General features: G+C 40.8%; 1 protein-coding gene across 1 annotated transcript; it reads left to right on the top strand.

The window, feature by feature from the left end:
- Positions 1 to 1,944: 1,944 nt before the first annotated feature.
- CAV2 (caveolin 2) lies at positions 1,945 to 11,580 on the top strand. Its single transcript, XM_068997102.1, has 3 exons — positions 1,945 to 2,164; positions 2,302 to 2,489; positions 9,423 to 11,580. Exons 1-3 carry the CDS (start codon positions 2,015 to 2,017, stop codon positions 9,571 to 9,573), a joined length of 489 nt encoding a protein of 162 aa, XP_068853203.1. The 5' UTR covers positions 1,945 to 2,014; the 3' UTR covers positions 9,574 to 11,580.
- The last annotated feature ends 746 nt before the right edge of the window (positions 11,581 to 12,326 follow it).

Below are 12,326 nucleotides of genomic sequence, written 5' to 3'. Positions count from 1 at the left end.
AATAGGCTTTTCATGAAAAATATTGCTCTTTCAAGAGCAGTTGCATCATCACTTTATTTCAAATCCTCAGAGTTTACAAGGTAACTCTTGGTTTTCCATGGTGCTTTCTCAATGTTTATCAATTAATACAGTAACTGATTTCAAAAGGCATATGGACATGAACAAGAAAGTGCTATTTGCTTTTCATAAATGGGGCTGATACTGCAAGCCCACTCCCCAGTGGTAGACTGTGATTTGGGAGATCTTTCAAGAAGAACTACTCCCTAGCTTTTAGCAAAGCTGGAACTGAGCAATACAGCTACGGACTCACTGCTCCAGCTGGTTGGGTAGAGTGAGATGCATCAGGAATGGTTGGGAAATGGGCAGAGCTGTTCAAAAGCAGAGTCCTGGTTGTGCACACACACCTGATGCATGCCTCTAGAGAGGGGAGAGGTAGGAAGTAGTTGATACAAACCAGTATGGTCTGACTTCTGTAAATAAGGGGCTAGTTTGGGAGCCTGTGTTGCTGGCTCCTACCTGCATTTTCAGCAGCACCAAATTCAAATTTCTGTGCCTAACCCAAGCAGCTACCAGAAACCTGATGAATGCCTTTGGGCTGCACTCAGATCCCCGTAGATAGGCTAAAAAAATAACAGTTGCTGGACAGAAGCACCCTGAAGGGTGGGGCTGAACCTCGACTCTGTCAATTGTTTTTTTTTTCTTTTCACTCATGGAGCAAAGAGTAATGGAGGAAGGCAGGAGGGGAGAGGGGAAGCAGGGTAGAAATGTAGCTCATAAGTATGTCTTGAGTCATCATGTTGTTTCTTTACTTACCTTTGAACCAATTGTAAACGCATATTTGCAGGCTTTTAAGACCTAATGGATCAAAAATATTTACATGAGATCAGTATCACTAAACTCATCAGCATGGGAGAAAAAAAATCATCAATACGAGTTACAAATTGATGCAAAGCTTTTCTGCAGAAGTTTCCGACAAGAACAATGCGGTATGAACCAGAGCATTGTAACAGGTGATTTCCTACCCAAATTTTGTGTAGTTATTTTTATATCACTTTCTTGTGATCTTTTTTAAGTTTAAAGCTCTCTTTAATTTAATGTAGTGGTGAAAATTAAAGGGAGTTAAAACTAGCAGCTTCCTTTTTAATTTAACAGGTCTGGATGATTGATTAGTAACATCACTTCTTTCTGAGACTGACAGGTGACTGTGGTTATTGAATGCAGCACGAATGAACTCCTGGCAGCTCATGAGACCACTCTGCATATCAATATTAACAGGTACCTTTAGCAGTCATTATAATAATTTAGTCACTTTATACAGATCACTCTTAGGTTTAAAACATATTCTCAAATAAAATAGGGGAAATAATTTGTATGGACTGAAGCTAAAACCCAAAGAGGGCATGAAAATACTTGTAATGGCAGATGCAGTATTTTATTGCAGCAAAAATTAGGCAGTTTAAGCAGCACGAGTCAAGTAAATCCCGCTGGAGTGTGACGGGCCAGTGGGGCCGGACAGGGGAACGCCACTGGGCAGTGGCGACACACCCTCCTTCTTTCCCTGTTTTCCCTACAGTTGCAAGGGGGCCACAGGCACGGCCCAACACGGCCCCGTGCACAACCCCCTCCGCTTTTTGTTTCTGCTGCCTGTTGTTGCGATGCCACAAACGCTGACAAAGGCCAGTTGGGCGTGAGGCCGCGGTGACAGCCGAGCACCGCAGATGAACGGGGAAACCGAGCGCGCCCGTGGGCTCCGGGCGGCCGGGGCAGTCCGCCGGGAGGGCTGAGCGCCCGCCGAGCGGCTGCCAAGGCGAGGGGCGGGCGGGCTGCGGCGGGCGCCCACCCCGAGCCCGACCGCGGCTCCCCGGGGCTCAGCAGCGCTGCCGGCGCCGGGCGGCCCGCGGGGCGTGTCCCGGGCAGCCCCGCTCCGCCCCGGCCAGGCCCGGCGGGGCAGCGGCGGCGGACGGGGCAGGGCCGGGGCAGGGCCGGGCCGGAGCCGCGCAGCGGCGGCAGCGCCATGGGGCTGGAGACCGAGAAGGTGGACACCCGCATCTTCATGGACGACGACAACTTCCCGCGGAGCGGCGGCCCTGCGCTGTCGGAGGCGGAGAAGTGCGCGGAGGACGAGCTGGACCGCGACCCGCACGGGCTGAACTCCCACCTGCAGGTGCGGGCCGGGCCGGGCCGGGGCCGGGCCGGGGGCGGGCGGGGCCGGGGCCGGGGCTCGGGTCCTCGGCGAGGGGGTCCCCGGAGGGCTCCCCGCGCCCTAGCTCCCCGTGATGGCAGAGCCGCCTCTTGTTCCAGCTAGGGTTCGAGGATGTGATCGCGGAGCCCGAGCTCACCCACTCCTTCGACAAGGTCTGGATCTGCAGCCACGCTCTGTTTGAGCTCAGCAAGTACGTGATCTACAAGGTTCTGACTCTGGTCCTCGCCATACCGCTGGCCCTGGTTGTGGGGATCGTCTTCGCGACGCTCAGCTGCCTCCACATCTGGTAAGCGCGTGCTGTGCCCGTCGGTGCCTGGGCTCTGCCGACAGCTCCGCAGAACTCGTCTGCTGTAGCACTCGTTACTGCCCAACCAGCGATGGCCGACTTTACGCCGGTAGTCATACAGCTAATATTAACTGCTTTATTTCTAAAGGGAGAGAAAAGGAAACAATGTTTTCTCTGTGATTCAGTTCCCTGCCTTGGTTTTACCAGCAGTCTGTCACGACTGTGTAAGCTCCTTGGGGCAGAGAGCGTGTATTGCCACTTGGACGGCACCTACAGCAGTGCATTCCAACCATGGCTGGTTTCTGAAGTGATAATGGTGACCGAATTTGTTTTTTTAAACTGAAGTGCAGAATTTGTTCAAACGTGTATTTTAAATTAATTATCTAGGCAGAAGTATTACTAACACCTGAAGCTATTACTAACTTATTAGCACCATTACCTCTTTCATTTTTTTTCGTCACAGACTGAAGAAAGCTTTTGAGGGCCCAGCTTGCTCTGTGTTACTGCCATAAAATATAATGCCAGTGCCTTGCACCTGGTACATAGCTATCTCTAGATGCAGTGCCCCAAAGCCCTCACATCTAAGCAAGAAACCCTGCTGATCTTAGGAAAGCTTCTTCTGGACATGGTACGAGTTCACAGGCAAATACATTGGCTGTCTAAGTCACACCAAACCTGTGTACTTTAAGCATAATATACTCACAAAATATCAGGAAGAGTACTTTGAGACCAGAAAGGGAGATGATGGTGGACAAGGAAAAATGGCAGGGAGAATGATGAGGTTGAGGAAAGAGCTGACAATCCAAAAAGCTGCAGAGGAAGGGATGAATGCAGATTATTGACGTTATTTCTGCAAACCAGTATTTTCTGTATATATAAGTTTTGGACAAAGTCGAATTTGACTTGGGAATCCTTTTCCTTTTATTAAGGAAAACAGAATACAGAAACCGGAAGTGAACTCAAAACCCTGGGAATACACTGATTATCTGCACCTGTGGTGGCAATCTCGTGCGTGCAGATTTCAGTTTTTGAAAGTGGAATGGAAGTTTGTGTTGATGAAATTATCAAGCCATTTTGAAAACTGATTAACTTGAATTTTGGAGCATAATGCTTGCATAATATTCAAAGGACTTACAGTGCAGTTTAGAGATGCCCACTTGCTACAATCTGGTTCCCAAATTGTTACAAACAAGCAGTGCATAGGCATGGCGTTGCCCAGATTTTTTACATCTGTCAGCTGTCACTGTGCCATAGTGCACAGTGTGACTGCAAAAGGGTGTGGTGAGTATATATAGGTTTCCAGTGGTGAAATACCTATGCAAAAATTAATCCAAATTTATTAAAACTGTAGTACTTTTTTTGTGCTTCAGAAGGATCTTGTATCTGGATTTCACAGACTGGATACAGAGACGAGGGCTCAGAGGTCAGTTACTATTTATGCACGTAGTCCCTAGTGACTATCTCTGGAACTGTGGGTTCTCAGTACATATGAAATAGGACTGTCTGACTGTAGCACTTCATTTGAAAGGTCTCTCTTGACTTTCTGAGAACACACTTGTTTCCCCAGCAAATTATTTTCTTTGCCCAGGTTCATTGTCACTACAGAATTGATCTTTCATTTTGATCTTCCTTACACCTGGGATGGATGTGAAAGAGTCCTGTAACTCAGTAGTGCTATCTGCACCCCCTTGGACTCCCTCCAGTGCTGCCATCGAAAGGCAATACTTTCTTAATACAATGTCTCATCTTCCCACAAACTCAAGCTGGATTTGTTCCAACACAAAGGTGGAACACACTAAGTTGGCATCTCTGCACCTCTTCGTGTTCCAGATTTCATGGGAGTGAGGAGTTGAAAGGGTAGTGAAAAAGCAGTGCAGGTTTAGAGGTCCTAAACATAGGGTACTGGCTCTCTTGTAGGCCCATTGGGTCTGAAAAAAAAGTAACTCCTGCTTTGTATGTGAAAGAAAGGGAATTCCATTATAACTCTGTCTTCAGCTGTTTAAATGTCATGGGAGGGACCCTGGGCAAACCCTCCCAAGAAGGCTGCCACTCAGAGTCTCTGTGCTTCACTTTTATCATCCAAACCAGTGAGGTGATGATGTGGGTATGTTGTAAGGGAGCTTTTCCTGAGGCTAAAGTCAGAAGTGTTTTAACAACTTTTGGAGGTGCTCGAGCACAAAGCTCTGTGGATGTCACACATCATTGCAGTTTCATCAGCATGTTAAAAATCCACGTTAGGTCTAAATCAGCATTTCTCATACTATCAGCATTTCTCATACTATCATACCTGATAGTAAATGTTGTCCCTCACCTAAAAAAAAGAAAGCTCAGTAAGAAATATATAGTAATACACTTAATTTTCATTTTTAACCATAAAGATGGAGCATATTCTGTTCTCATTCTGGCTCATTCTCAGCCAGAATCTGGTTTCAAACTACCTGGTAAAACATACTGATGGGCTGAAACTGGGCCAGCTAGCAGGCTGGTGATTTATATATAAGCCAGTTTGAAGAAGTCTACTTCATATTTTTTCTTTACTGATGACTGGCATTCTCACCACAGAGTATACAGGCCACACTGAATTGTAACATCTTTCTATGAAGTTAACAAGCTTTTAAATATGTTCTTAGATTGTAGCTCTTAAGGTTATTGATTTTTGAACATGAGCAGAACACTTCTGCTTTTTCAGGCAGCTTGTGCAAAATTGTTATATTTTTTATAGATCAGCAACTGATTTTTGTTTCAAGCCACATGTTTGCCACCTCTTGGAAATTAACACTTGAATTTCATATATGCTTTTTTGTAGTCTTACCAGAATAATGTTCTGGTATGTTGCATATTTACACTAAGAATCAGTGATTCATTTGGGGATCCATAACCTGAATCTTGGATCTGAGATGGGCTCACACAGCTTTGTAGGGATCATCAGCTAAAGCAGTAGGTATTCACAGCACTTCCCCACTTGAGCTTTCATTCACAGTGCTAAGATATAGCCAGGGACTTACATCCTAAGCAGATACGGACATGCATCATTTCTTACCTTTTTGTATTCCTCAACTTCATTTACATAACTGCTGCTATCATACTCAACCCTAAAACCATGTCCCTACTGACTGCCTGAAATCAAAATAAATTACAGTACAGCTGTGAAGGCCTACCTTATCACCTGGTGGTGCTGCCTTCATGCCTCTTCTTTGATGTCCAGTACATATCCCTTGGTTTATCAAGAGGAAGTACGTGGATGGTGTCTTGCTTCCTTTGTAGTAGTTTTAGCTTTTCCAGTCTACCCAGGTCTTGGAATACATAATGTTCAATTTTAATGCACTTCATATACTGTGTGTAAGTTGTGAAAGGCTTTGGTTGTGGGACAACCTCACTTGTCCCAATGGTTATTGGGATGCAAGAAGCTGTATAACTGCTAGGTAATTGATAGCCATCTTTCACAATGCTTGCTTGTACTGTAGAGCCATACAAGACTTTTAATCCACAATCATGATGTATGTAGTACATGGAATCGGGTAATTTAAGCACAGAAACAGAGCATTTGAAAAATAGTATTAAGACATGTCTGAGATTCCACTTTGAAAAACTTTACAGGAGAAGGTGTGATTCTTCACTTTGAAGCAAAAATCTGAATTAATGGTGCATGACTACTCCTACATTTTTGCCCAAGTCTGTGAAAAGTTGATTCTCATTATCAGTGGGAATTAAACTGTGCTCTGCCATTTCCGAGGGGTGTTTGGTTCTTGACAGTGTTCCCTCAGGGCTTTGCAAGAAGAAAAAGTAATGTGAGCAAAAGTGAGAAAGGTTGAGGGGTATAACTTTGTAGATGTCATGCCTTGAACAGAATAAGGAGAAAATACAATAGGATTGAAAAAAAATGGGGTAATTTGCACTTTTCAGTTCATCAATTCCCAAAAGACACGATTCATCCCACTTGGTGAAAGAAGGGGTATTTTATAATATGTATACATAGCAAGATTGAATGAGAGCTCATATAGGTAGCTGTCTTCATCTTAGATGACAAAGTCAACAGACCTTTCATTTTGTTCCCACTACTGTACTACATGGTAACACTAGTAGTACCAATATGGCATCAGTGTTGATATCCTTGGGATATACTACTTTAATTTTACTGTTAGACATTACTCAAGCAGGCAGTTACCGCGTCTGAGAACAAAAGTACAGACCGGGATAAATCCGCAGCAAAGGATGTGCGTGTTAATGTTTGTCAGGTCACAAAAACAAATTCGTGGCTTCTAGTGGCATTTGATTATTTAAAGTGTGACTGGTCACTCCATGGACAACATTGCACCCTCTGATAATCTGGAAATACCGCACTGTAGGATAACATATTTTGTACAGAACAGGACGCAGACTTGTACAGATGTAAATACACATCCATATACACACACATAATTTAAAAGTTGGAAAATACCTTTTATGACTCTCCTGGGTGTAAAGGATCTTCTCTGAGGAAAGATGTTTGAGTAATTGTAATCTATAAGTAGATTAATTTCATTTTAAAACTGAAAGTTATTTACATTAATTAGCTTTGATTGCTATCATGTGTCATGTATCCTCCTATGGATTTAGCCTACAGTGGGTTTTGCATGCATTTACCATAAATAAAAAAAAATTAATAGCAAGTGCTAAAAGATTATAAAAGATTACCAAAACATTTTAATGTTTATTTTATTTGAGATTATCAAAATAGGTTGAGTTCCAGTACTGTGTGAATGACCTCTACAACAATTTCAACTACTATGGTCACTGCTTCTCTAGCCTTCTACATCTTTCTCTGAATCTTCTGAATACTGTGGTATTTGTTTAGTTTGTATTTTGTAGGATCCTATCAACAGAGGGTCCAAAAGCAGTGTTGTCTTTCCTGCTTCTCTCCAGTTAAGTTAGATTTTTTAAAAAATCAGGCCAAATTAATTATAAATGCTAGCAAAGGACCAATTATATAGTCTTTATCAACTATCTGAAATGGAAAAGAGATGAAGTCAATACAAAGAGAATAGCCATTTCTGGCGTTTTCCCTGTGTTGCTTGGAAAAACAGCATTTTTTTTTTCCTTTGCATTATTGATGTATATCAGCTGTATTCTAACAGGTTAAGGCCTGATTTTTTACACTATAAATCATCTATTCTGTATGCAGTGATATTATGGGTGGTTATAAACATGTAGTTTACAGGGTTCCGTTTAAAACTAGAGGCACATTATTCCAGTAATGCTCACAGTCCTATATGGGGTGTTTCAGCAGAGACAAAAGAGAAGGTTTTAGAAAAACTATTCTTGTTTAAATCCATCTGGGCTAGCTTTGAGTAGAGCATTGACATACTAGTATATGGCTTGCATTGTATGACAAAAGCTGTTAGATAAACACTGAAAATAATTAATTTTGATTCTGTACATTTCTAGCCGTCAACTTTTTTAAAATGTGGTAGGTTTTTTCTACTTTGTTAATCTGAAGAGTATGCATTGTAAATACACAGCACCTCTTCTTTTCAGACTTACGATGAAGTAGTAAATTATTTATTTTCTGTCATTTCAGTTGAAGTCAGTGAAAGTTCTGCAATGGAATTATGCAAATGCAAGATTGGGAACTTAAATTTTGAATGCAACAGTAAACTAGAACGGAGTTTATTATCTTTATCAAAAGAATCTCTAGCTTCTTTTACCTATTTTAGGAAGTAAATATGTTCAGTATGGCAGAGAGATTTTTTTAAAACCTTGCTCTAGTAGCACTTCAGTATTATTTAAGTTATTTATACATCTAGTTTTTCTGCACCCAAGTAGGAAAATCCAGCTCAGTGAAATGACCAGAGGTTTACCAGTAAATTATTAAGGAAGGAGAATAACCTAAAATAGTGTGGTCAGTTATCATGTGTCCACTGGCTCTCCTGAGCTGCCCATATGTGCACTTCTGGCTCTCCTTCATTGTTAGCATGCGTGACTCAAGCCACCACTAATGACATTGCTTTGGAATTGGTATACATGGAAAGCAATCTCCAGATGCTTACCAGTGCTCAGGAGATGAAAGCACAATACTTTCTAGTATGCACCCTGAGTGAATAAAAAGATCTTTTCCCCTGACAAGGAGTTTTGACCATAATCTAGTGTTAATTTCTCACCCACAAATTAAGAACTGTACAGGATCAGCCCATTTTTCTCAGATGTGGCATGTATCTGTATTGTAAGAATCTGATGTAACTGGATATTGCCTTCCTGTTTCTGCTTTACTGTAGTAACTTGTAATAGGGATGGGAAGGAATGAGATGCCAGTGGTGTGATGTGCATGTGTGCCTGTGTGCTTGTGGGTGCCTGGGAGAGAGAACAGATAAAAGAAACGCCAGAAGAGGCAGCAGAGCAAGAACAGATTGTACAGGGCGCTGTTTCTAGTAACTCAAACTGGGAAACATGGTGTTTCTGTCAACCCCTAAAGACCCACATTCAGATACAACAGCACAAGTGAGTCCTTAGGAGATGACCGCTCTTCAGCCACGGCGGCTGGCAGCAGGGCTGCAGCAGATAATGTACACCAGCCCTGCCAGCAGCAAGGAGAGACAGAAAAGGTTCATAATTTTAAATGGCATGTAAAGAAATTGCTGGTTAGTAAACAGAGACACAATGAAAAGAAAGCTGGTGTCTACTCTCTCATGTTGCATGCAAATGATTCTGGCCAGTGGACCACATGCATAATGGTGTTTCTGCATATGCAGGTATGAGGTCTTGAGCAAACCAAATTGATGGAGAATGACTGCAAGAGAGTAAAATCAACTTGTTTAAATATTTATATTTATATTATAAAGTTATAAAAGTTAAAGAACCATTTGTCTTCCATAAGATGTCACACTTGTGTTCCATTATCCTGATTTCCCCATGCTGTCGCAGCACTGATCTTCAGATCTTTCATTTTCTCTTTTACAGGGTTGTGGTGCCTTTTGTGAAAACCTGTCTCATGGTCCTGCCTTCAGTGCAAACTGTATGGAAGAGCCTGACAGATGTTTTCATCCTACCATTCTTTCAGAGCCTAGGCCGGTGCTTTGCCATGGTTAATATACGCCTGGACCAAGAGTAAACATCAGAGATGTGACACTGCTGTAGTTGTAGCTGGTGTTACACTTCTTTGCTAACCTAACATACAAGCACTTACCATTCATTCCAAACTGTTAAATTATGATGGCTGGTTTAAGTGGGAACATGCTGGTTTTGTTAAAACTCATTTATTATCAGGGAGATCCATTTCAGAATTAGTAGGCAGTTTTCATAGCTCACTGTTTTAACAACAGAGTGATCATGGAGTATATTGGCAACACTTTATTTTAATGGTAGGTTGATTGGTTGGTTACAGCAGAATTCTCATGGAGGATTGAAAGCCACCACAGTGATAATGATTGGCATTATTACTATAAATAAATTAATGAATAGGCTGTGATGCCTTAGACAAAACTGATCTCTAGGGTTTCACGTTGACTTCACTGCAGTTCCACCAGGGATCATTTTTGGCCTCACTATGCAGGGTGATAAACCCAGTCCTCTGTTATCAGCAGTTAAAGTGAACATGACTCATTGCATAAACATACAGGGAAAAGAACTGTTGTGTAATTTTCCTATATTGGGGGGGAGCTCCCTAGAAGTTTATCCCTTAAAATAAGGTGTTAGCTAATGATCTGTAACACTAGATAATCTGTATATTTTATTTAATGAGAGATTAACTTTGCTGTATATTTTGTACCTTTGTAAATGACAGTTGATCAGGTTATCTTGAAGCACAATTTCTCTAGTATTTGAATTCTAACCAACTTATTAAGCAGCAAGAGTGAGACACTGCAAAAATTACTTTATATAACTGAAATTTCCTTTTCTAAAGTAGATTTTGAGTGTTGCTGTGCAATTCTAATATATTAATTATATATGATTGTGTGTAAAAGCAAAGATTATAAGTGTTTTCATACACAATTATGCAAAAGACTTGGAAATATCTGTTTATGAGAAATGGTTTTTATTAAAAATGGGGTGTAATAAATGCTGCCCTGCCTATTTCTGTATATTATTGGTGTAAACGTTGTGATATTTAAAGCAATAGACACTATGCTAGCACTTTAACTAGGTAGCAAGCTCTTCTAGAAGGCAAATGAGTGTACTTGGTATCTTTGTCTAATTATCCTCACCAACTGACTTGACTCTCTCTGTTGCTTATTTACTCCTTCAAAGCCTAGCCCCTAAAAAAGGCCCATTTTTCTTCTGCACCTGATATGACTTTTTAAACCAGAATAACAGAACATGTGCAGAGGTACATTAAAATTACATTAGCCTTCTGGTGGGCTTATGCTGCTGTTTTATTTAAATACAGATGGTAAGTTGCAATTGTAAAATGTTTGTATTATTTAGAATGTTATTTTCTAAAATTATGTTTCAAATTTCTTATCAAACAAGAGGTATCTAATAAAATAATAAAATGTCAGCTGTTTCCCATTTTAAACTTCATTTCTTTTCAGATTTGTCAGCTTTTAAACAAACTCTTAAAATGCCAAACAGCAAGGACACTATGTAGTTCTTCCAAAATATGTGAGAGGTAAAGAAATGGATGAGCATCAATACAGTTCCACTATTATCAACTGCATTTAACATATTTATAGTAGAAAGTTACATATCTCTGTGTATAAGTAAGCCCATACAGAATGATTGCTTTCTCCGAAGCAGGTCTCTCTGCAGAATTTTGGCAACATTCAAAATAATGCTTAATTCTTTTTACAGGTGCATGCTTTCTTTACAGATGAGCTGCAGAATTTTCCTCTTTTTGCCTTTTGGCCTATTAAAGCTACCTGACACTGTATATTCCTTGTATATTGAGAACATCTTTTTATATTAGAAGTATTTTTAGCATTTGTGCCATTTAGAGAGGGATTCATATGGCTTTAAAAAACTGGATCTTAATGATTAGTGCCCATGGAAACTTCTCTTGCTCTTTTATATTCTGCAAGAAGTTAGCTTGTTTTTCAGATGTGTTCTTCAAAATACCTTTCTTATGTTAAAAATGGAAATAACTCTTTTGAAAATAAAAATTTGCCAGGCTAGGCTTGAACTCTTTTGAGAGTTATTTTCTTTTACAGTGTCCAAGGACTTTTACAAAGATATTTTCCACTGAAAAATATCCCCTTGATGAATTCATTTAAAAGAAAAAAAGAAAATAAATCAATCAGTACTAGTTCTTGTGTCTAAAAGGAGCCCTATAAAAGCCTATGCTTTGAACGAACCAAGTCTGGATTTGAAGTTTTGAGAATGAGGCCATTCCCCAGAGAAAGATCTATCATTTTATGGTATGCATTCCTGGACATATGCATTCTTAAATAGCATATTGAAGTCAACTGGCTCTAGCTACCACAGACAATTAAGTAGAATGGTTTGGTTTGTCCTTATTTTGATTTAGGCTTGTCATTGATTAGTTCTTTTCACCATTTCTCTAGCTGCTACAAGACTCAAGCAAGCTTGTAATTAAAGCTCTTAGTTTCTTACATATTTTATAGCAATATCTTTCTCTGGAACAGGTGTGCCTTTACTATAAGAAAATACAAAGTGCAGTCTTCAACTTTGGCTAAAATATGAGATGTTTGGCAAATACCCTAACTTTGTCCATAAAAGGAGTGGAAGGAAGTATAAATATTTACAGACTCCAATTCTCAGGTGTAGATCCGCCCCAGGCAACTCTGGCTGCCATGTATTCTCAGGATTTTATGGTTCTGACATACATCCTGAAGGTCTGGCACAGCATATACTGTGAATACCTTACAGCACTGTTGGACAGCAGGGACTGAATGGGAACTGGCACTG

This window comes from Aphelocoma coerulescens, chromosome 1A (assembly GCF_041296385.1).
Source record: "Aphelocoma coerulescens isolate FSJ_1873_10779 chromosome 1A, UR_Acoe_1.0, whole genome shotgun sequence".
NCBI classification, from domain to species: domain Eukaryota; kingdom Metazoa; phylum Chordata; class Aves; order Passeriformes; family Corvidae; genus Aphelocoma; species Aphelocoma coerulescens.
This window is presented reverse-complemented; position numbering and strand designations above follow the sequence as displayed.